The sequence below is a fragment of the Mesocricetus auratus genome, unplaced genomic scaffold (assembly GCF_017639785.1).
Source record: "Mesocricetus auratus isolate SY011 unplaced genomic scaffold, BCM_Maur_2.0 Super-Scaffold_100003, whole genome shotgun sequence".
NCBI lineage: Eukaryota > Metazoa > Chordata > Mammalia > Rodentia > Cricetidae > Mesocricetus > Mesocricetus auratus.
The window spans coordinates 99,608,876-99,634,743 of record NW_024429188.1 but is presented as its reverse complement, the minus strand read 5'-3'; the positions used below and the strand labels follow the sequence as shown (position 1 = coordinate 99,634,743).

Here is a 25,868-nt window from a genome sequence, read left to right as displayed (position 1 = left end):
CTACAATGTGCTTTCCTCTGTGTGTGGGCATTAATGTACTGTCTGGGTTTGAGGTCATGACACTTTAGATTAGGCCAGCATGGTGAAGTGGTAAAATCAAGAGACTCTAGGGACTCTTAGACTGTAGATTCAGATATCAAAAAAACCTTAGGCTGTATACTAGTTTCCAAATGGTTAAGAGCTACCCCCAAGTGATCCAAACTGTGATGCACCCTTACTTATTACTCGTTACATTGAAATGACCAGTGACAGCTGGTAGGGAATGCATGTTGAGTCCTGCCAGCAACTCTTGCTGTTTGCCATATTGTTGTTTTCCCAGGATTTCTTATTTCAAGTTAGAAATCAACTTGAGGTGCCATTGTCTTCTGTCATCATTCTCCTCTAGCTCCTCTAAAGAATTTTGGTTTTCCTGATCTGCTTAAAACCAAAACTCTTTAGAGGAGTGAAAAATGGGGCTTGTGGTCTGCCATCAGAATGTCCAAGGGAGTGTTCTATAAGCACTGGTAATAAGATTGGTGATGCAGAAGACATTTGGGGCAGGAGAGACTGGGCAGGCCACAGGAATGAAGGTACACATACAGACAGAAGTTTAAACTAACAAGCAGCAGGAGACATGACTGTACGCCGAACAGCAAAACCCAAGTGACATTTGATGATGTGGCCAGTGAGTAGCTACTGGAGATGTTTGAGTAAATGAGGCAACAGGAGAAATGGGCTTTTCCTTTCAGTGCTGGTGTGTGGAAACAGGGAGGAGGGGTGAGACTGTAGAAGAACAATCCATTCTTATCCAGTCTCCATTTGCACCTTCTCGCTTATGTAGTGGAGGAACTTGTGTTCTGCCTGCAACGATTAAGAGCAGCCACTGCTTATTCCACGGGCTGTCTCTGGATAAGGGTTAGCCTCAGAGAGTCGTATTCAGAAAGAACACTTTCCATCACACTTGTATGTGGCACAATCCAACTCATGCAGACAGTTCTAAAACTGGCTATGTGTTTCATTATAGGGAAATACAAAGATCAATACTTTCAACTGGGCTAAGATCCGCAAGTTGAGTTTTAAGAGAAAGCATTTTCTCATCAAACTTCATGCTAATATTTTGGTGAGTAGGTTTCTAATACATTCTATTTCTGTTCACTTGGCATTTCGTCGTTGCTCTAGAAATGGTTTGAATATAAATGGTGAAAGATGCTTGGATCTGAGGGGTGATAGGCCTCCTCTTTGTTCTCTATATAAACTGAGCTGAGATTTAATGACACTTTAACTAAAGGCAAAACACTATGACATCTTATTTGCACTTCAGAATAAATGATACAATATGAAAAGGAGGCAGCTGGACTAAAAGACAAGTCTTTTGAGGAATCTGATGAGTCAAATGGGGGCCACCAGATCTAGGACAACAGAAATAATTAGTTGATGTTTTCTTTTATATTTTATAAAGTATCTTCACTCCCCTTAAGCAAAAATGATTGAACATCAACTGCATGCTTAGTCCATGAGAAGTAGATGTTCATAAAAGCAAAACAAGTCATTCTTAGGCGACTCCACTGTATGAGGTCAGAAAAAAAGGTGTTAGGATGTTTTAATGACTGGCCACAAAGTGGAAAAAAGCTATGTGTGTATCAACTGACTTGGGCCCATAGAAGATACACTTTGGATTATATTGACTAGATTTTGGTATTATGTAAAGGTGTTCATTTGAATAGTCCATGGGACCAGACCAAATGTGAACTTGAAGGGGAGCCTCAGGGGCTACATGCAGGACCTAGGAAGGAATGAGAGGAGGGGACAGTGACCTCTGAGAGCTGATGTGGCTGTTGAAAAGAGGGCTGGGAGCATGCCATAGAGCCTTGGGCCAATGAGTATATGTGGTGACTCAAGATGGGAAAAACGTGTAAGTCCAAGTTCCCTTAGGGCACATAAAAATATGGACTATGCCAACAGAGAAATAAAAGTGCTGTAGTATGAGAGAGTATATAGAGGAAGGTGTATTTCTACCTGGGACTTTGAAAACACTTGCATATATTCAATCATCCTTACAGAGGGAATGAAATCTCCCCCTCCCTCTTCCTGGTAGTCATTTATACCTTCTTGCCACCTTGAAAAGAAGCCCTTTGATATTCATTTTAAGCTAATTTACAACTTCCTAAAATGTTTCTGGCAGCAAAGAGGCAAGGCAGAAAAATATTTAAAGGGAGGGGCATGTGGAAAACAAGCCTGGCTTCCTAGACAAGGCTCTCTGTGTGAGTGGAGGCAGTGTCTGATCTTTGGGAGGTTAATAATCATTTGGTTTCAGTGGCTGTGGAGCCTCTGGGGAGCCAAACGGAAAACACTGCATGGGCTACTGAACTGATGGTTTAGAAGGCTCTGAGTTTGGAAGGTCTTTGGCATTCTCGCAGGATGTTTTGCTTGATAGAAAATGGTTTATACAGGTGTTATGCAAAGACACTTTGGAGTTCACCATGGCTAGCCGTGATGTATGCAAGGCTTTCTGGAAGACTTGTGTGGAGTACCATGCTTTCTTCAGGCTTTCCGAAGAGCCCAAATCAAAGCCCAAAACACTACTCTGCAGCAAAGGTTCCAGTTTCCGCTACAGGTAATTGCACACTGTGCAAGGAAAGACCATGCACACTGCTTCTTTTCAATAACATGGGAAGCAGTGGGAGGAATCTGAATTTCAGGAGCAAGAAAGAATCCATTTAACTCACTTGAAAGATTGTGTACATTGCATTAGGTCTGTATTTAGTAAGCAAAGGGGTTGGATCAGAATCACAGTGAGGATGCAGGGTAGCAGAGGGTGTTTGAACAAAATATATTCAATGAACTTACTGTCTCCTATAAAGGCAGCTTATATGCAAGATGCAGAAGGAAAGCTCAACAGCATCCATTCATGACATCCAGCGAAAAGATAGACGGAGGAAACACTGGGGGGGGGGGCGTCAAGGGATTCGAAAGACAGAACGATCCCGCATTAGAGGCGTCTCAATACAGTTCCCACCTTAGAAGAATTGAAGTGGGGTAGAATTGAGCTCTGAATCCATTGGGAGAAGCTTACAAAACTCTACTGATTACAAAAATAATTCTAATCATAATGTTTCCACATAAGGGAGTTTTCATACTCTGGAAACCTGCCCTTGTAAGAGTAGAGATATTAAAAAGACCACATTTTTGATGGAATGTTTCCAAAGTGTACTCTACAAATCCCTGTCTTCTCAAATAGATGATATTGAGCATGTTTTGCTCTTTCTTAATGATTTGAGTTCTTGCAACAATCCTTTGCAGACAGCTGTAGCACGACAATGACCTTAGGTAGGGAGGCATGTCAGGCCTTGTTCTTTGGTTAAATGACCCCCAAAGTTTGGGTTACATTATTATTGTGACTTCTTTCTGCCTCTCGTGTTTCTCCCAGCAGTCAGCTAGAGTTCTTTATAAATATAAACGTACCTGCAGCGATCTTTTTCTACTGTTTAGTTAGCTGCTTGGCATCTACTTTAGATTGGGAATCTAAATAAATAGCTTCCTTAGAATGAGCTTGTAAAATACGAGTCAGTTGGTACTTTACAGGTTTTTTTAAGTCTATATTTTGGATAGTTGACATCACTCTATTGTTGATGTCTAGACAAGTAGGTATAGCATCTGTATGATAGATTGACAATATGTGCCATTCATCCACTTTAGGCTTCAAACAAAGGTGAGGCTTTCAGGTTTCAGTGGCATATAGGCTTATGATGGAATTAATGATGTTTGTCTCTTCTTTATGATAGTGGAAGAACTCAAAGGCAACTTTTGGAATATGGGAAAAAGGGGAGGTTAAAGAGCCTGCCGTTTGAAAGGTACACCCTTTTCCTTCTCACTTCTCATGCTATTGGAATGTATCCTATAATTTGCATAATGAGCATTTCAATGACTTCTTTATTTGGGAATTTCAGGAAACAGTATCTGGCTCAGTATCATGAACGGCAATGCAGGTCATCACCAGACATTCTCTCTGATGTGTCAAAACAAGTAAGGTTTCTGAAAAGCCCTACTTCTTTAGATAAGTATAAATCATCCAGTCTTCCAAGAATCAATTTTGCCAGAACCCACTGTGTACCAAGGTCACTCCATGTGAGGTTAGCCATTTGGAGAGGTCTTGGCACAGTCATTCCTGCTAATAGGCCACATGGTAAACTACAACTACTTGTTTACTGCGGGCAAGAGAAACCCCTGGTGTACCTTCAAATTGCAAACTGTATTATCAACATCTTGAAAAAATAGATACTAATACATTTCTATGACTTCATAATTTTAAAACTAAAAGCTCTGTTATTTTGCCAGTGGAAACCATAAGGCTTCAAGAAAGGTATAAGGTGTTGCTTCTTACTTGTGTAATATGATTTATGGATGCATTTATGTCCCTGAGACTGTAGGATGATGGCCTCATTAGAGACTTTAATCAGGAAACTTGTTGATCACATTTCTTTGACCCTGTCTACAAAAGGTAATTGGAGGTGCCATAAACTCGCATGCCTTCACTCAAGATACAGATGGTTTTTATCCAAAAGGTATCAGAGGTAAACTGATGAAAGAGACCATCTAGGTCATAGACCATCTATGAATCCTTCAGGCCATTCACAGCTCTCCTTTCTACCTTTAATTTACAGAAACTGTGGAGGAGGCTGGAGTAGCGACATTAGACTGTGGTGCCTAAGGTCCATGCAGCTAGTCAAAGGCAGACAGGGATAGGGTTCCTACTTTATTGCTATAGCTACTAAACTGAACTGCTTGAAATACAATGGTACCTGAAGGCCCCATGAAGCATAGAGTCTAGAAATGGTGTGTCACTAAGAATGAAGAATGCTGTATGTATTTTCTAACATACACCTTGGGACATGGTTTAAGTCATTACCCTTTCAATACATATATTTATCTGTTGTGGAGAAGAACGTGGATTTCAATGGATTTGTGAAATCAGCCTTTCATATTAGGAGATTAACTAAGACCCTCCCCCAAGTCCAACTAAAGAGCTTTTTTTTTCATCTGACATCAATGTGTCTTGTCTTTCAAGGTGGAAGACCTGAGGCTTACATATGACAGCCATTACTACCGAAATGTAAATGGAGTGCATGTGTCTGAGCCTATGCTAGACAGTAGGAGGAGGAACTCAGCGATTGAGGTGACATTTGCAGCTGAGCTGGAGCGTTCCAAACCAGAGGCAGATCCCACATCACTCCATGCATCCCAAAGCAGCTCCTCTTTCACCTTTATTTATGCAGATCCTGTCTTTAACACTGACCCTGATCCCATAGACTTCTTTGAAGAAAGGAGCCCTCTCAGCTCCTTCCAAACAAGCTCTAAGTTTGTGGACAATCACATAAGCACATCCACTGGTTTCACAAGCAAAGTGAGTCCAGCAAGGCAGCTAACATACACTGATGTGCCCTATATTCCTTGTACTAGTCAACAGGTTGATATTATGCCTCCACAAGTCTTTTTTTATGTAGACAAGCCACCCCAGGTACCCAGGAGGTCTCCAATCATGCCAGAGGAAAGTGTGAGACCAGACAGCTATATAGATCCCAGTGCAATAAAACCAGCCAAAAGAAGCCCAAGGAATATCAGGATAAAAAGCTTACAGCAAGACCTTCAAGAACTCCAAGAAGCTATGGCTAGAACCAGTGGTAGAAGCACTGTCAGTGAAGACCTAGGGGAGGAAGACCCACATTTAGATGACGCATTTGCATATAACCTTCAAGAGCCAACTCCTAAACGATCTCAGAGTCAATCAGACATGAAAACTATCCGTTTTCCTTTTGGGTCAGAATTTAGGCCTTTAGGGCCTTGTCCTGCTCTGACTCGTAAAACAGATCTGTTTACGAGTACATTTGCAGAGCAGGAGTTCCCCACAGTTCTAACGAACCAGAGCTCAGCAGAAAGGTATGTAGCTAGTGAGTCTAGTGATTCAGAATCGGAGATTCTCAAACCAGACTACTACTCTTTGTATGGCAAAGGAACAAAGTCACCGAGGGCCCGAATCCGCTTGTCTTCTGGTAGTCTGCAGCTAGAGGAAGAGGATGAAGATATTTCTTTCACCACACCAAGTGTTGAAGATAGAACTTTGTTAAAGCCATGCAACTATTTCTTAGCTTAAAAAGAGTGGACTCTATGAATGTTCCTGGCCGGTTCCACGTTACCACCTTAGGTAAGACATAAGCACCTTTTTGATGTGCCCTTTCCTTGGTCATCTTAATTGATGTTAAGGGAGGCTTCTCATTTAAGGCACCCAGCTTATGAAAGATCAAGTTATTGCCTCATTCTATGAGCTTCATTCTTTTATTTCCTCCAAACAGACTCTGGAACATGCCTTCTCCTCGCCAGCACCATGGCAGTGTGGAGGGAAGTGTATGCCATCACCCTTATACATTTCTGTGAGCATATAGTATAAATGAAGACCTATTCTTCAATGCTGAAGAACAATGATGATGTGGGTTGGTGTATGGGACTGGCTTCTAATGCTGCTTTGTGATTTAGTGGTCCATGACTATGTTGGGTAATTTCTGTGCTTATGTAACACTAAACTGTGGTTTCTCTCCTCATGAGTTGTTTGGGACCCAGTGAACAGTCTTGTTATATACTAAGAATGTCAATATACATAGGTGAGTGGCATAGATCCTCTCAGCAAAAAAATGTTTAGAATTAATAGAGGATTTAACAGAATTATCAATGCTGGAAATTCATCGATTAGGCCCATTTCTCAAGCCAGATGTGTGCCTGACGAAGATATTATGGTGTTGACTTCTAATTTCTCTCTTCTTAACTACTTATTATGTATGATGGGAATCAATGCTAACAAGCAAGTTTTTAAAACTAATATCTCCTGCTGGTATTTATTTTTGCATATATCTTGGTTGCATGTATGTAGGCAAGGATCCGAGGTATTATTTAATAAAGAGCAATGGAAAACTCATTCAAACAGAAGTTGTAAGTATGGCCTTCTTTTTGCTTTAATAAAATTCAGAAGTAGATGGTTCTGGCCTGTATCAATAGAACAGGACAGAGATTGGAAAAATGACAGGGAGAAAAGAAAAGGTTTGGCCAGGGATGAAATGGAAGTAAGGGATGGCTGAGACAAAAAGAGACAGCACTGATACCAGGCTCTGACACGGAATGAAAATTGTGTTGTGTGGTTGTTGTTTTTCTCAAGAAGCCAAGGCTGGTCTCCAACTCATGATCCTCTGGCCTCAGCCTCCTGTGTGCTAGGGGTTACAGTGATATAGCACAGTGTCAAGATGAATTTGTTTGCTTTTTAAAAAATGTTATGTGTATGAATATATAACTAAATGCATGTATATACACCATTTGCATGCCTGCTGACCATAGAGGCCAGAAGATGGGGTGGGATCCCCTGGAATAAGAGTTACAGATAGTTGTGAGCCACCATGGCACTAGGAACCCAAACCAGGTCCTCTGCTGAAGTGGCCAGTGTTTTTACGCACAGAGCAATTTCTCTACCTCTCAAAATTCAATTCTTGACATAGTCAATATTTGTCTACCAATACTCCTGGAATACTATAGAAGAACTTTGTTGATAATATTAAATCCAATGTATTTACAAGACAATGTTAAATATAAATGTCAAAGAAGTGAAGTGATGGCATAAACAATTTTATATGTGATAGAGAATGGGTAGAAAATACATTTCTTCATTTTTTTAGACAGAATGTCTCTCTATTGCATTGGAGCCTGTCCTAAAACTTGCTCTTGTAGAACAGGCTGGCCTCAAACTCACAAAGATTTGCCTGCCTCTGCCTTCTGAGTGCTGGGATTAAAGTCATGCACCACCATCTCCCAACCATTTCCTTATTCTCTACTTCAGAAAAAAACAACTTTAATATGCTTCATTTGACTCCTTTTTCTGTTCCTGGACACACATTCATCAAATTACAAGAATAGAGCGGTTATTTAAAACTAAGACTATACAGAAGCATGACCACCTATACATAATCTATATAGTTGCTGTTATTTTTAAAAATTACTTGAAATTCAAAATTTTGTATGTTATATGTATTTTCTCATCTCATCTTCATTTCTAAAAACTTGGGCTAAATGTGTATTTTCCCTAAGAGCTATAAAGTTCAAATCTGTATGTGCTATTTTATTAAAATGGTAATTAGGAAGATCATTGAATTGGTTGTCTGAAGACATGTTTGAAAGGTCTATTAATACTTTTGTTAAGGTAGGAGGCAAAAATCATAACATATGTGTTTAGCTATAAATAGAGTCAGTTCTTAGTAACTTTTAGTTTCAATGGAAACCTTGGTTATGTTCCAATAATAAAAGAGAAGGAAAAATTTTTAAAATATTTAGGATAACATATCAGACCCACCTTCAAGAAAACAAACATCAAAGATAATACAATTTAAATATTTATTTTTAAAATCCCCCAAATACTGAAGTATGCTTCACCTAGAAACAGTCTACAGGACTAAAGCTATAATGAGTAAGCAATACAAGTTGTATTTGGGATGCAGTTATGCAATAAGGTTTTATGTAATCAATTCATGAACTTGTTGATTTTATTTTTACAAAAATACGAATGTAATCAATGATTCAAGTCACAATTATTTGTAGAGCACTGTGGAGAACAAAGTGTAATTGAATTTCAATTACAGAGCAGATGAAAATTCTAACCAAAACATTACTTCAAAATACAATCAATTAAAAGCAACTATTACAGTATAGGCACCAATGTAAAGAATTTTCTTGGCATATGACATTACACCTTCTCAAGTATTTGTATTTTTTTAAAAGAAGGGATGTAATGGCCACTTCACCTAAACACTGCATTGTTTACTTGTACAACAGTTTTCTTTTAATGTTTGGCAGTTATTAAGATATTTTAAAAATCATTTGTGCAAAAACCAAATGTGCAGATACAAACATTGAAATCTGAACTGTTGAAATTAATCAGTACCAACGAGTCTACAACTATGAAACTATAGCCCCAGTTCAGCACTCAGGTAAGCATTATATATATATAATCGCTAAAAAAGCATATTACCCACTTAACAGTACCATAAATAGAACTGAAAATTAACTGTACAGTCTATCTTACCTTTGTATGAAGAGAAATGATCCTGCCCTATGAGCTAGACAATGTTCACTTAAATACCCTTTCAAAACTGAGCACACTATGCTTATGTGTGGATAATTATAAAGAAAAATGTATAAATAGTTTCTACGAAAATGCATTACTGTGACAAAAGATGCTGGTGTCATTACGTTCATACGTATTGATCAGGTATTTACTCACAAGACAACAAACAAGGTTGCTAAAGTTTTCTAAATCTATGCATGTCTATGTTATTTGATCTGAAGATTTAAAGACTGAAGCCAGGTTAACTCCTCCAGTTTAACCAAACCCCCATTCTTGGCTAAATGATATTACTTTAAATGTCTAACCATGTTAAATAAGGGTTAATTGCTTCTTCCTTCCGGAAGAGAAGATAAAAAGACCAAGAGACATGTTGCCTGGAAATGCTTCAAACACAAGTTTCTCAAATGTGATAAACAGAGCTAGCTGCCTGGAATCCAGAACACCTTGCTAGAAAAATCAATACTTTTCTAGGTGTTTTTTTCCAAGAGCTTATTAAATATATTTGTTTTAAGAAGGTACGACTTACTTCCACCTCCCTGCATATACATAGTCATTTTTAGAATGTTTGCATGAAAAGAATTCTTTTTGAAGTTTGATGATTTACATACCTCCAATATTTAGGATGACCTTGAAAGACCTGTATGTTTCATGAGTGTACAGCTAACTAAAGATTGAAAACCAAACAGTATTCATTCTAGTAACATAAGAAATAATGGTATCTAAATAAAAAAACTGTATCTCAACATTTACTACAATACAGGCAAAACTATAGCATTAAAATTATTTCTTACAAAATAATCTCTTTAAAATACAAAATGATAGCCACCATCACAAAATAGTTGAATAGCTTCTCCTCCTAAAATCTTCAATGTCGCAAAGATCCAAAAGGCACCTGGAGCTCATGGGTTAAGCATTACTAAGGTTGACATAGCTTTGGTGGATTTCTCTGGGTCCATATGAAACAGAAGCCAACAATAACAACAACAAATTTCTTAAGAGGATTCATCAGTGGAGCACCTATAAAAGTAAGAAAAGTATAAATCAATGTATAATTTTAGATAAGTAATCTATATTTCTCACTCATGAAATCTAAAACCAATGGAGACAAATTAATTCCATCGAATCTTGCGTCAATGGATGGTAAAAAATGCAAAGATGGTTAAAAATTCCTCTGCATCTGCTTTCACGACTTGCAATGGATTTGTTTGTAAACAAGAAAAGAGATGGGAGTTTCCTAGTAGAATCTGGGGGATTTTAAGAATGCTTTAGCTCCTGAGTCCTCCATAGGATTTAACGGATGGAAGAAAATTTTTGAACAAAATCAAACTAATAGGAGACAAGACAGAAACTGAACACAAAGCTTCTATTACTGTCTAGGTCAGTAGTTCTCAACCTGTGGGTCATGACCCCTTTGGGTGCCATCTAAGACCATTGGAAAACACAGATATTTGCATTAATATTCATAACAGTAGCAAAATTACAGTTATGAAGTAGAAATGAAAGTAATATTATGGCTGGGGATCACCACAACGTGAGGAGCTGTATTAAAGGGTCACAGCATTAGGAAGGTTGAGAACCACTACTGAAGACTGTTTTCTCTAAATCTTTTAATCAACATTGCGTAAGAGTTCAAATGTAGGAACTTAGTTACTGGAAATAAACAGAATAGTGGTGTTTCTGAGAATATTAAGAGTTCTGTCAAGAAGAGAAACATGTATAATGTTACATGTGCCCAAATTTCATCCTAACAGAGAAAGAGAGGGCGTAAACCTGGGCTGTTTGGTTCAGTAGGAAACTACCTTTCAATAGGTAAACATAATAGTTCAAGAGTTAATACTGGACTGGCTCAGTGGTCTAAGTGCTTGAGGTCCAAACACAAGGACTTGAATTCAGATCCCTAATGCCCACGTTCTTGTCAGCTGCGATTGAGCCCCATAACTTAAGCATTGGAGGACAAAGAGGAGTCTTCCTGAGGATCACTGGATAGATTGTCTGGCTAAAAGGGCAAGTTCTAGGTTCAGCGAGAGACCCTGCCTCAAAACATAAGGTGGAAAGTAATAGGGTAACAAACCCAATATTGAGCTATTTCATACACAGGTCCATGTGCAAGTAGCTCACCCACATACCCATGTGTATACAACGTGTACAATGCATGCGTGCATGCACGTACAAATGCATACACACTTCTACAGAAAGCAACGTTTTATATGAGCAAAAAACAAAGCTCTTTTCAAGTATACAATGATTAAAAAGTGATTTTGCAGGGGAAAATATAAATGACTGCATCAAAGTAACCATACTCCATCATGAATCAATATCCAAAATGTCAACATCTTTTTGAAAATGATACTTCAAACTTACTTTTGAAATTTTTCAATTAATTTCTTCACCATTTTATCTGTGATGCCAGGGCAGGCAGCTTCAGCCACCGCAATACTTTTCTCAAGCTCTTCAATTGCCTGGTTTCGGCTCGCATTATTCTCATCCTGCTGTTTGAGCTGAAGAAGAACGATAGCTGTAACAGTTCAAATACCCTGCCACTTGAGACAGATATCGGATACTAAATAACCCGAACTTACTTCAGCAAATGCAGGTGTGATTATCATAGACAAACAGCTCAAGGTCTGCACAAGATCTTGCTCCTTTGAAGAAATGATACAGATTGCACACATGAAATTAAAACAATCATTCATGGCTGTTCTTAGTTATTTGATAACAAATGTGAATCAATTTGAATTTCCCCTTCAAAAGACCCAAGATAAGGCCAGTCCCTACATTTTCTTTCCGTCACAAATTCTCATCTGTCAATGGCAGCCCCCTAACTTCTAGGATTTCAATAGATATTTGATTCCCTGGGTTTACGTCTCTACATGGAAATGCATTTTTAAAATAACAGTGGTCATTTAAATGACTTCCATGACTTAATTAGGTCACAATTAATCATAATTTAACATTATTATGCATGTAGTGAGGTAGACAGGCATGCAGGGGTATTAGATTCTCATAGTTTTCCCACATTATAATCTTATCACACCACTTTTAAAGTCTATAAGGAGGACATGATCAGATAAGAACAAATTATGAAATGTATATAAAGATGATATGATGAAATCTACTACTAAATAAATAAATAAAGTGATGAATTCCATATACATACCTCCCCATTCTGTAGTTTCTTTGGATCAGGCTTCTTACGCACAGTGGTGAAACTCCATTCAGGGTGAGTATTACTTTCCCTGCTGGTGGAGTCCCTAAAGAAATGCCAAAGGTACCAAGTAGTTCGACATGGCAAAAACACCAAATCGAAGTGTCAGTGTTTACAAACTCTTCATACAACACCACATCTGACCTGTTTCAGGTGGGTACTCTATTTGACTCAAGAACAGAGCATTTCTCAGCTCTAACTGATCATCTAAACCATATGTGCATAGTGCTATATTGTTAATACTGCCATTCCCCTATGCCTGGATCAGGGACCCTGTAGAATGGCTTGTGTTTTTAAAGTTCTATCAAGAAGTTTTCATGGGCAGTTAAGGTTAACAAGCTTTAAATGGGCACAAACTATAACCTGATACATTTTATTCATTTCAAATACTGGGCAATTTCTTATAAACACAGGTGCCTGAGAATATTGTGTGAAGACATAGGGGGCTACCTCTGTGGAGGTCTACATACCAAAAGACTAAATCCTGGTTTAGCCCTTGAATTCTTCTACTCAACTTAAGTACACAGAAGCAGAAATACTGCCATTTTTCAAAAAGACTAACTTGTCCACAGGGTAAAAATCATGCTTAAGTAAACACGTGTAGCAGTTCACAGATCAGTCTGATCAGTTTGGTCTGGGACCAGGAAGTAGGAAGGGCCATGAGATCAGCTCTCCAAAGGGTTTTGCAGGTTGCAGTCACAGTATGAGAAAACATAGCTCCTTATTGCTTCTTGTGAACTAATAGAACACTTTTAATCAAATCGTATTCCAAAATTTTGTAATATACTCAAGTATCCACTAGGGGTTAGACCAAGACCATTTAAAAACAGATCTTTTCTCTTCCAAAGCATGTTTCCAAACTCATTGTATTCCATGAACTGTAAAGAAACTTCACAGTGACTGAAGTGAGCCCTCGCACTGTGATTTATAACTTACTTAGTCTAAAGCAAGCACACTAGAACATTGCAAAAAGGCAGAGCATATGAAAACAGGCTGCCTACATAAAAATAGCAGTAATGTGTACATACGAGTCAGAGCCCTCAGAATCAGATTCATCATCACTGTGTCCTTCCGCCTTCCATCTCTTAAATCGATCGATCAGTTCTGTCAGGTAAGAAGTCTTCTTTGAATTTTTTACAATGAACTTATGTTTCAAAAGTTCTTTTGCTGTAGGACGCTAAGGCACAGACACACACAAAGAAAAGAAGGACTCGTGACTATTTTGAGAAACTTTCGGGGAAAGACAGGTAGTAAAACATCATTTGAACTATTAAACTGAAATCTAAGAACTGTATCTCTGGACAGGAGGACAATTAACATGTAACAGGAAAACTGACGATTTTCTTTCTTTAAGTGGGTCAAGGCAGCCACTTTAAATTGGCTGTTTTAGCAGCCTGATTTGCTAAAGCACAGGAGACAGACGCTAGGATACCTCACCAGCACGCTGCTCAACAAAGCTTTCTCAGCAATAGCGGGAGTTAGAAAGTAACCACCTAAAACTGTCAAAACAACACATTAAGACACTTTATTACATTGACTGTAATTTTTGAAAAATCATGCAAATGAGCAAGATTGCTGTAATTTTGTTATCATCTGCACGTCTTATGAATCCCTAATTTTGTCATTATCTGCCCACATTTTAGTATATGCTTTTCTATCAAACACTAATTCCTATTATACATAAATGCAAACAGCAAGTGCTGTGGGGAATATACGCCCTTCACTATTTCATTAATATTATAATGTTTAGTGTCAACATAAAATAGTTATAACCAGCTTAAAATGTTGCTCATGTATTTCTAATCACCAGGAGTGAAAAGCAGCTTTATTTTAATGACACTAAGACATTTCGTCAATTCCCTCGCTAATGGTACACACCTACTTTACTAAGTAAGTAATAGAAAGCTAATCAATGATTTCCCCAAACTTTCTTCTTGAAATAGAAAATGATCAGGTAGCTAGGGAGTAAGATGATGATGTCAGGGAGGAGAAAACAGGACCAAGGATCTGGTTAAGAACAGAGTGGAATTAGCAATACTGAAGGAGAAACCAGCTTCGTGGGGGGGGGGTTGGAGAATCACTGGTGTTTCTTACATGCATTCTCCACCATAGGAAACACCACCTTTGTTAGAAGTAGATGGAATAACTGGAAACCAACAGTGGTAATAACAACATATACTCACAAATGATGGATCTTTATTCAGGCAAGCATCAATAAACTCCTTAAATGACTTAGTAAAGTCTCCAACAAGAGTTGGGGGGTTGTTTTTTGGAATAAGAAACAGAACTCTCATTGGGTGCATGTCAGAATTTGGAGGCTCTCCCTTGGCAAGTTCAATAGCAGTAATTCCCAAAGACCAAATGTCAGCCTAAAACAGAAACAATAACAAAAACTGTTTATCACACTGACATATCAAGAAATGTGATGAATTATAATTTTAATTAATGTAATTCATGAGTTAATACTTTAAATCTCATATTTTGTACAGGCACAACACTACTTGAGTGCTAAATAAACCAGATGAAAGTCCTTGCCTTGAAGAGACTTACATTCTAATAAGAGGGACAGATAAATGAGTAACATAATGTCATATGGGACTAAGTTCTGTGGAGAAACAAAAAGCAGGATAAGAGAATACTGAGCAAAGCAGAGAGGGAGCTACATGTTTATGCAGATGGTTAGGGATGTTTAGAGAGAGCTCACTGAGAGCAAGGCTATTCCAGACAAAGGGGAAAGCAAGAGAAAAGTCCTGAGGTCAAAACGTATTTGTATTGAGAAACAAAGAGGCCATAATGGCTGAAGCAAAGAGAGTACAGATGACAGTGGTAGAAGATGAGGGTGGACAGATGGACAATGGCCAGATCATCAGTGGCCTTATATGTGACTATGAGGACTAGATTTTATTCCATGTGGGTTGAAAAGCCATTGAAATAAACAGGGCTCAAATATTACCAACACCAATGGTATTTATGATTAAGAAACAAAACAGGGCACAATTTCTTTTAGAAGCACTTGTGAAGGAAGGAAAAATTAAAAAGCTTATTGACAAGACCATATCCAAATAATTCCATCTGTATGGGGAAAACTTTACTTTAGAGTCGTAAGCTGACTGTTGAATAACTTCAGGAGCCATCCAAAATGGAGTTCCCACAAAGGTGTTTCTTTTAATTTGTGTATCTGTCAGCTGGCCAGCAACTCCAAAGTCAGCAAGTTTAACATCACCTTGCTCAGAAAGCAAGACATTGGCGGCTAGGGGGCAAAGACAAACAAAGTGAGTATCTCTCAATTTCCCCAAAACATACCTGTTTGTCTCAGGTTTCTATTTGACTTTTGTATACCTTTAATGTCTCGGTGAATTTTCTTTTCAGAATGTAGATAGTCCAGACCTTTCAAAATCTCCTTGAGCATGGTGGCAATCTGGAATTCATCAAATGGTCCAGCACGTAGCTTAAGGAGAAAACACATGTACACTCACACACTTCAAAATTTTTGGGGAAAAAATCAAAATTGGTGTTTTTGAAACTTAGGAATCACTTAGTTATCTGAAATAGCCTATTAAACCAACATTTGAACAAATGAGGAGAAAAACATAAAAAAGAGAAAAATTAGTAAAAGAGTCATGTTAATGGCTGTGTAGGTTTTTAAATGATTAATTTGTAGGTTGGGGATATAGCTCAGCTGGTAAGTATGTGCCTAACGTGAGCAAAACCCTGAGTTAGATCTCTACTGGGTGTGGAGGCACATGCCTGTAATTCCTGCACTTGGGATATGGATGCAGAATGGTCAGAAGCTTAAGTTCATTTCTGGCTACATAGACAGTTTGAGGCTAGGCCAGGCTATAGGAGAGCCTAGGCTATACAAATTCTTGTCTAAAAACAAGCCACTCATATATACAAATAAACAATTTATCTTGAAAGCTAAGCATTTTAACCTATATATTAACTGCTCCAAATTCTGAGGGTTCTAAAATTTACATCCAAGATTTAACAAATACATGCAAATGATAATAGGACTGCTGTTATATGAGGAAAGAGGGAAATGAATATATTACTTAGGGAGTAAAAGTCTCTAAGGGAACAATGGGGACTAACAGGAGGACTAAGAAGCAGGGGTTTGGGGTATGAAGGGAATACACTTAATGTATAATATATATATGTGTGTGTGTGGCAGTGTCCTTATGCCACATCATACTATGCACAATGACTAGATAAAATGATAAAGTGAGAATGAAAAAAATAAAAGAAGCCAGCTGCCTGAATTTTGCATTTGCTTTTAAACAGTGAGTGCATATTAACTCTGAACTAGTTTTTCAATCAGACACTGCGAATTTAAATTCAATCAGGAATATAATAACTAAACTATTCAGACTTTCATTGTAAAAAACTCAGATCATGGAGGAATAATATTTTTCAAATAAATGTAACACACTTCCCTTTATTTCCTAACCCTGTACCCAAACTAGTCATTCCAACTGAAAGACAAGGAGAGCAATCATTAGGTTTCAGGAGAACTTGTAATGGAATACCCAAAAATCTCTTTCAAATAAATGCTTATTTAAAAATTCTGGTACCTCATAAAGCACAAACAGTGGACTGTACAATATTATTACAGGAAGGGTGGGAAGCTGAAGTCAGAAGAAGGTAGAGTTCTGTTTGCTGGAAGGAGGGGCGAGGAGGTACAAATCATACATTGCCTATTCTGCCTCACACTAGGAGGGAGTCACAGCTCTTTGGCACCTTGTGCATTTCATCTTTCCATGAATGCCATATTTATACTGAATAAAGGGCACTTTCATGTCAAAATTTAACAGCTTAAATAGACCTTGTACTTTGGTTTCACCATTCGCTATTAAGAGTGGTCTAGGTATACTGTATCCTCCAAGGATGTCTGTAATTCAATAGATCCCATTCCGAGGTAACATTATCTATTTACTTTCAAATCTTTCAACATCCACCTCAACTTTTTTAATTTAAAGGTTAGCGATTAACGTGATTCTAAAGGTGAAAATGGAGACATTATCTTATTGATGGCTGCCAAAATCCTGTGGAACAACCAAATAAACAGAGTCAAGACTGAAATTTAATACATGTTCATAAAATACTGGCAGGGCCAGAGGCATACTCTTGGTTACTTAAGAAATTTAGGCAAGGACAATTTAAGGGCACCCACTATCATTTTGAATGGTTTCTACGTGAGGGATAGATACCTCAATTCACTTCTTAATATAGACCTTTTAAAACATTTCAGTAAGAAAAATGAAAAGGGTCTTAAAGATTCATTACTGTATGATATAACTTAGGATTAGTTGAAAATTCAAAGTAAAATTTCAACTGGAGGCTGAAAGGGGATGGGAAGGAATACTTTGTGGTAGTGAGGAAGGGGTAGGGTGGGGTGGATATGGGATGGTGGGTGGCGGTGGATTTGTCTGGACCATTACTGTACCAAAACTAGCCTCAAACGTTGTAGTGCACACGTTTCCTAAGGTGTGCTAGCAGTCATGAGAAAAAGAGAACTAAGTGTGCTGGAAACAGAGGCAATGTCACATAGATGGAATACGAGAGGGGATGTTTGTTTGTTTTGCTTTTTAAAAAAAATTCAAATACAACCCTGGGAGATATAATGCCAAGGTCAGGGAATGCTTAACTGAAACTGCTCTGCAAAGTTCTAAGCCTCTGCCCCAGGGTAACATACCTGCCTTGTATAATCTGCCTGGGTTTGAAAGTAAGGATATGCAGAAGAAGGACAATTGGTCTTTTAAAGACCCTGCACTTGTGGGGTTCTGGGTTTTCCCTACATTCCTTGCACTTCCTGCCAGTCCCTGGGGCTGCAGGCTACAGTAGGCCTTCTTTCATAACTAGGATATTGTTCCAGGCTTCTTTCCATGGTGCTCATGCTTTATCCCAGTTACCCCATGTCTTTGTGCAAGACAATGTAAATGTTTTAGAAAGAAGCAGCAAATAATAAATTCCATAAAATCGCGTCTAATATGGTCAAAGTCTGTTCATCTGTAATGAATGACTTTCCTGGACTTAGACCCTTGAGGTGTACAGTGTATAATCCTGACAATAAACCATGATTCTTGCTAGTTTGAATTAAGAAACACTCTGCTCAGAATCGATCTTGTTTTCTCTAGCTTCTCCACAAATTCTTGGATAACCAAAACTGACTGCATTCACATTGATAGGGAACATGTTTTCTCAGTATCTTCTATGCTGTATAATTAAACCACAGTATTGTTAATTTTATTTGTAGTTGGAAAAGCAGAACTGGACCTTTCTAACCCATTTTCTTCATCTAATTTGACATTTGAGGAGATTAAGTCACAGAGTGACTAACAGGCTCTGAATCAGCTGGGATTGGGTCACTAGACTTTTAACCAATAGGGTGTTGACAACATTTAAATTCATTAAGTGATGCTGCAATGATAAACGGCACACTTATTGAAAGTATAAGTAAGTATTTATTGTAGAAATTACTCACAAGAGAAAAACAAGTAAACCAGATGAGCTGAGTATTTTTCCGCCGCCGAACTGGAAGCGGGAAAGAGGGCAGGACAATCTGCTGATCAGTCTTTTATACCTTCCTCTATACACGCCCCTAGCCATGCCTGGCTAGTGACATAGTTCACCGCCTATGTCCATGTACGTTTTTAGTCATGCCTAAAGTGGGTGTGGTTAGCGGTGAGGTAAACCGCCCTTTTATTACCTCATCTTTATTCGCCTCTAATATGCCACATGGCTAATGGCGGAGCACTGTTTCCTCCCACAATTAAGTTTATATTAATTGCCATGTGTCTTATTATGAAGAGGTGGGCAGCAATATGAGATAAAGGAAATATGTTTGTCTGATTCAGTCATTACATTAAACTGACCAAACTATTAGCAGTGGATGTAGATTAGGGTTGTTAGCTGAGACTGTGCCAGCAGGCGATGGGTCACATTACTATTAGTAACATCTATAAAACAGGGAAAAGATCCTGTGATACCCACAAAGGGCTATCAGTATTAAAGGAATGGAAGAGCAATGGCAAGACCCGGTGGCACAGAAACATGATCATTTATAGTCAAGAGAACAGAGCTTAAATTCATGCATAGACGATTTTTCTATAAGAAGTTGCCTCACTGGAAAGGAGAGAGAAATAGTGAAGATAAAGGATAAAGGATAAAGTCAAGGATGGATTAACTAACTGGGCAAATACAGAAGCTACCATGAATTCCTAGAAGGTGAGGCTCTCCGCTGAGATTAATTGCCATTTCTATGGAATAGTTTAACTATAGACCACCCACCCTCCCACAAAGAAAATCTCTCAGACACCTTTCTAGTCATAATATTTTCTGAAATCTTAAGTCATTGTCAGTCAGGGCTAAGGCCTGTATGTCTCTGTGAGGGTGTCAGATCCCCTGGAGCCAGAGCTACAGACAGCTGTGAGCTGCCATGTGGGTGCTGGGAATCAAACCTAGGTCCTCTGGAAAACCAACCAGTGTTCTTAACCACTGAGCCTTCTTTCCAGCCTCACCATTTTCATGGAGGGATACAAATTTAACATACAAAAATAAATTTCTATTATATATACCAATAGCAAACATGCTAAAAAATGAAACCAGGGAAGTAATCTCATTCACAATTGCTTCAAAGATATAAAATACTTTGGAATTTATATACCTAACCTAGAAAGTGAAAGAATTCTACAGTTAAAAATTTTAAATATTCAAGAAATGAATTGAAAATGGTAAAAGATGGGAAATTATATTTAGGAATATATATGTATATACATGTGCATATATGCATGTGATAACAATGAAAAAAGAGGTTATGAATATGAAAGAGAGTGTTATATGGGAGGGTTTGAAGATTCTGCTTCAAAACAAGTTGGAACATTCAGGGATGCTGAGGCAGGAAAATTATGAGTTCCAGGACATCCTGGGCCTCAAAAATAAAAAACAAAACCCCCAAGTATGTCACATACTATTAAAGATGTAAGAACTTAGGATCACTTAGTGTAAGTTCTTTGTGCTATAGGAGCTCCAAGTCCAAAGTGTCTATGTGTCTGCTTCAAAGTAACAGACCTTAATGGCTACAGCCAGATAGAGAACCTCAAACGTCTATATGTCCATCCAGTGGTCAATCTATAACAAGTTGACTATTATAATTTATATTGCATTTTAAACATATTGCACACTCATAATTTTTCAAGGGACAGATCAACTTTGATACCATCACAAAAACTTAGGAAAAACAATCAGTTTTTCTCAGAGGTATTTTCCATGTGAACATGTCTTCACTGGGTGGAACTATACATCACCAGATTTTAGGAAAATGGGCCCGTAGAGGGCACAGTGAGTAAAGGAACTTGCCATCAAACCCGATGACCTAAATTCAATTCCCAGAATGCGCATGGTAGGAGAGAACAGACTTTGGTAACTTGTTCTCTAACTTTCTTATGTCAGCATGGACTATGTACACCCCTTCTCCACCCTCATAATGCATAGATTAATAAATGATAATTTACAAAATTAAAAAATACAATGCTACAATGATAGTAACACTTTTCAGTTATTTTAACAACAAAAGGCGGGAAAACACCACATTTTTTGTGGTTTTTCAAGACAGGGTTTCTTTGTGCAGCCCTGGCTGTCCTGGAACTCACTCTGTAGACCAGGCTGGCTTCAAACTTTCAGAGATCTGCCTCAGTTTGCCTCCTGAGGGCTGGGATTAAAGGCATGAGCCATCAATGCCCTCCCACCACATTTTCAAATGACCTATTGAAAGCCATATCTACCAGCCAACTGGATTATAACCCTACCACCTCAGTCTTGATCACCTCAGGCTGCTATAACAGAGCATCCTAGACAGGCTGAATTAATAGCGAACACAGATTTCTCAATTCTGGGTGGAGGGCGAAGCAGATGGGTATCTCCTGAGACCACTTTTCCTGGTTTCCAGATGGTCCTCATTATATCCTTATATAATAGAAGGAAAGCTACAAAGTCCTCCAGGGATCATTTTGACAAGAATACTATTGCCATCCCTGAAGGCTCCATTCTCATGACTTCATTATCTCTCCTAATACAATCATGTAGGGGGTGAGAGTATTGACGCACAAATTTTCAAAGACTCAAACCTTTGGTTCATGATCACTGTTAGTACCAATGATGTATTTTAAAGCTTTTCTTTAATTTATTATTTTATGTATACATACATAGGTCTGTATACCATTTATGTGCTTGGTGCTTAGGAGGTCAGAAGATGGCATTGGATCCCCTGGAAGTGGAATTACAGCTAGCTGTGAGTTGCCAGCTGGGTGTTGGGAATCAAACTTGGGTCCTCTAAAAGAGCAGTCAGTGAGTGCTCTTAACCAGAGAGCCATCTCTCCATTCCCTATAATGGATTTTTTTTAAATCCAAGTATACTTGGTATTAAGGGAAGCATGAAAATGTCGAAATGACAACAATTGGCGAACATTGACTTTGAATTCAGGACTTTATTTTACTGAAATATTTGTGTTTCTTGTATACCCAAAGACTGTCAGCAGCATGACCAAATCTGTAATGCAGTTTGTGCACATAAGAGTAGAAGGCCCCCAAACAAAGTTCAAACTCAACGTCTTACCTGAATAACTTAGCTTGCCCCAAAGCTACTGTTTACAGAATTACAAAGAGTTTAAAAAGTTTATGTATGTGTATATAACTGTTTAAAAATACTCACAAGATCCAAAGCAGAACCTCCACCTAGGTATTCCATTATTATCCATAGTTTTGAACCCTGTAAGGACATAAAACAATTTAATAGTTACATGCCTGGCCCCAAGTCACATACTGGAAAATAATTTAAATCTAGATAATTTAAACATAGTAACCTGTTCACTGGTTATAAATTCAGGTGTTAACACGGTTGTTTAGAACCCACAACATGTATTATCTTTCCATAGAACATTACAAAGACTCAGATTTCTGTACCTCCTGTAAACCTATCTAAACAATATAGCTAACCATATACAAACACCACATGTAACTATTTAACTATTACTAGTTTTTATAAAAGTCAGAAAAGGAACAATCACTTTAAGTCAACACCACATGTAACTATTTAACTATTACTAGTTTTTATAAAAGTCAGAAAAGGAACAATCACTTTAAATCATTATCTGGAGCAATATTGAAGGAAAAGTACAATTACATCAAAAAATAAGGAGGCAAGTGGATTCTGTGGAAAATTTTGAATGCTTTCATGTAATTTTAGAGTTGGAAGACATTTTGCATTGTTCCATTTGTTTTAATACATTTAGAACTTTTACCAGTCATGACTAATAGATATTTTTGAAACATATGGAATTAAAAAAATTCACCCTCATGAAATGAGAATATGTAGTTTAATATGACCACTGCATGTTGTTAAGTCTCACCTGAGACTTCATTGTGAGCCTAACAAGAAACAAACAGTTTATAGGTGAGATATAAAGAAATACACTATAAACACACACACACACACACACACAGAGAGAGAGAGAGAGAGAGAGAGAGAGAGAGAGAGAGAGAGAGAGAGAGAGAGAGAGAGAGAGAGAGAGAGCTCTATTGGATCAACACTAAATGACCAGGAACAGCTCAGCAACAGAGTGCTTGCCTGGACTCCATGAGGCACTAGGATTGATCTCCTGCACCAAACACCTCCCCCCAATAAGACCTTTTTAAAATAAATCACCAACTTCCTCTTTCCTTCAGACATAGCTTGAAACACTCCTTTCTCTACAGTACTTCGTGAATGGTATTCACTGAAACTTTGTGAGACCACAGACTTGACTAGAGGTGGAAAGGCAGGTTTAACTAGGCCGACAGCAGGTCACACCATGAATGAATTGTGTTCTGTTAGCCCATTTCCAAGTAAAATATTTAAGTTTTTGAAGCCTCTGTTTCCTCATTAAAATAATGTCTAGGTTCCAGGAGAAACAGGGGGTGGGGGTGGGGAGCCCGGGTAGATGCTTCCAAAGACAATTCTAACATAAATGCCTTCATAGTAGCATAGCATAAAGTGTGCCAGAGACACTGTCTACGGTTTTCTACATTAACCATTTTTTTCTAGCGGAAAATAGTCATTGCTGTGCTTCAACTTATGACACACGTACTATTTTTGCCATTTAAGCCCCAGCTGTGACTCACTGCTACTAGCATTCGTACTTTTAACATCACTCAGTAGCATTCAGGAGTTCAATTTAAAATTTGCAACATTCCCATGAGACTGAAACTTTATCAAGGCAGGGAATCGACTCCAGAGATATGAACACTCATGAGATGAAGACGGCTTATGTTGACATTGTAGTAGGGTAGGGAAGCTGGGATGTAGCTTAGAGTTTAGAATTAGGGAGAGAATGTTCACATAGAAAAAATATGAAACACACAGGAAGTCTTTTTTCTTGCATATGTGTATGTATGGCATATATATATATATATATATATATATATATATATATATGCCTGTTTTCATGTGTCTGGGAACACATTTGTGTGAATGTATATAGAGGCTGAAAGTTGAAGGACTTCCTGCATCCCTTTCTATCTTATATAGAGAGACAGGTTTGTAAGGATTTTTTTCCCCACTGAACTTTGAACTTACTATTCTGACTAGTCTGGTTAGCCAGATTGCTCTACAGATTCTCTGTCTCTGCTTCTTGCAGGCTGGGATTAAAGGCCATATGCACATACAGAACTTCTACCTAGGTTGTGGGGATTTGAACTCTGGTTCTGATGCTTGCTTGTCAAGCATTTTACCTGATGAGCCATCTCTCCAGCCCAGTTTAACCTTTTCTTGATGCTATTTCTATGTGGGAGATTTAAGAGAATGTTTTCCCCGTCCTCTTCACTCCCCTCCAGTAATCTTGACATCCATTCTGTTCTTCCATAGCAGTCTAGCTTGAACCGAGGAAGCAAAGCACTTGCATTACATGATGACTACTAGTATCTCTGCTTCCTCCCCTGCTATTGTGGGCATGCGTGTCTAGAAACTGACAATTGCGAGTGTGATCTGGCTGTGCCTGTTTAAAGAGGAAGAAAAACATCTTATAACGACTTATAAATTAAGATTTGTTCACTTGCCACAAACTTGTTCCTAATAAGTATGTCTACTCCCTCCACCACATGAACTCAGAATGTTTCCTGTGTGCCTGACATTTAAAAGAAAGTCCCTAGAAAATGTGCTTCTATTTTGCTGTTCTGCATGAATGAAAGCACCTGTTTTTCAAGCTAAAAAACAATAATCGCCATTTGGTTTGTGCCATTTCAAAATGGAAGCATAGAAAGCTTAAGCAGTAACCTTACAGAACAGGCTATATGGCTCAGTTCTCAAGTCACAACTGAGCAGCTTCTACATTGGAAAATAAGGCTTCCTAGCAGTAAGCAACCTGTTCCCTGGAACTTTGAAACAAGCTGGGGACTTGAGTGGTTTTTGTGGATACCTTCTTTAGATCTTTCCATTCCCAGAGACAAGCTTTGCAGGAGAGTGTTCTGAAACTCCAGATTTCTGCTAAGCAGGCACCAGCCAGGGCAAGGCCTGAGGGAGCACAGTCAAATAAGAAATACCAAGGAAGCTTATCTCAGCCCTCCCCACCTCCCTATCCCCGCCTCCCTATCCCCGCCCAACTGCATGTTTTTTCTCTTAAAAAATAAAAACAAAACATGAAGTTCAATTTGTGTTGGCACGGACTCTGCCCTGGAGGGTAGCTGATATATTCAGTTTCCATTTTGAAGTTTGCCATTTTTGCATTGTTGTTCAAATATCACCACTGTCCATTTCTAGAATGTTATTTTTAGCCATGGTTTTAATGTACCATGAATAATTTTATAGAATTACAAGGGACAGTAGAGACAGCTCCATGAAGAATGTGGTCAGATACTTTATCCCCTCCACATGGTTTTGTTCCAGTTGCAAATCCATCATTCATAACCCACATCCCATGAAGACATACCTCCAGATTCAAATGCTACCTCCCCAGTATTAGTGTTATTGCCCTTGATACACTCAAATATAAGTAGGTGCCAGGAGAAAAATTTGAAACACATACCTTGGGTTGAGGAGGGAGGCTGAATTTTAAAGCTGTCAGAATCAAGTGAATGAGGCTGACTGGGGAAATTATGGGGCATGAGATGAACGCACACAGTAGGCATTCAATAAATACTGTCTGCTGAAATATGGGCCTTCTCAGAGATGGAATATACTAAGCCTAAAGCCATTTTTAATTTTAGAAAAGAACATTTTACAGAGGAGAAAGAAATGACCTTCAAGCTTTATAAGAAAACACCAAACACATTTTCAAATAGAATATTCCAGAGGCATTGAACATACTCTAGATGAAATCACAAACACAGTTTTGAAGGGAAAAAAATAACATGAAGGCCATACTGGAATATTTCACTTCATTCACTCAATTTTCTTTAAAACAATACTGGTTGTGTTATATATGGACCTTTGAGTGGGACCATACTTCCTTAACTTAAACAAAAATCTAAGGGCAATTTCAGCAGCAAATACATACATGACTC

General features: G+C 38.3%; 2 protein-coding genes across 7 annotated transcripts in view; one reads left to right on the top strand and one right to left on the bottom strand.

Moving 5' to 3' along the window:
* Positions 1–6,943, top strand: part of Frmd7 (FERM domain containing 7) — a 47,607-nt gene extending 40,664 nt beyond the window's left edge. For 5 of the 6 annotated variants that reach the window (XM_040744615.1, XM_040744616.1, XM_040744618.1 and 2 more), the window contains 5 exons: positions 1,004–1,099; positions 2,430–2,593; positions 3,762–3,830; positions 3,927–4,002; positions 5,045–6,943. In XM_040744615.1, coding sequence (XP_040600549.1) covers positions 1,004–1,099; positions 2,430–2,593; positions 3,762–3,830; positions 3,927–4,002; positions 5,045–6,127 — 1,488 coding nt within the window. In that variant the 3' untranslated portion in view covers positions 6,128–6,943. The remainder of the gene's footprint in view (positions 1–1,003; positions 1,100–2,429; positions 2,594–3,761; positions 3,831–3,926; positions 4,003–5,044) is intronic. The other variant, XR_005876861.1, reaches the window with a different exon arrangement.
* Positions 6,944–8,389: 1,446 nt separating this feature from the next.
* Stk26 (serine/threonine kinase 26) overlaps positions 8,390–25,868 on the bottom strand; it is a 54,432-nt gene continuing 36,953 nt past the window's right edge. Inside the window, exons 4-12 of the mRNA XM_040744620.1 lie at positions 22,045–22,101; positions 15,678–15,786; positions 15,431–15,588; positions 14,522–14,707; positions 13,367–13,515; positions 12,291–12,384; positions 11,713–11,775; positions 11,495–11,631; positions 8,390–10,150 (exon numbers count right to left, since the gene is read on the bottom strand). Coding sequence (XP_040600554.1) covers positions 10,126–10,150; positions 11,495–11,631; positions 11,713–11,775; positions 12,291–12,384; positions 13,367–13,515; positions 14,522–14,707; positions 15,431–15,588; positions 15,678–15,786; positions 22,045–22,101 — 978 coding nt within the window. The 3' untranslated portion in view covers positions 8,390–10,125. The remainder of the gene's footprint in view (positions 10,151–11,494; positions 11,632–11,712; positions 11,776–12,290; positions 12,385–13,366; positions 13,516–14,521; positions 14,708–15,430; positions 15,589–15,677; positions 15,787–22,044; positions 22,102–25,868) is intronic.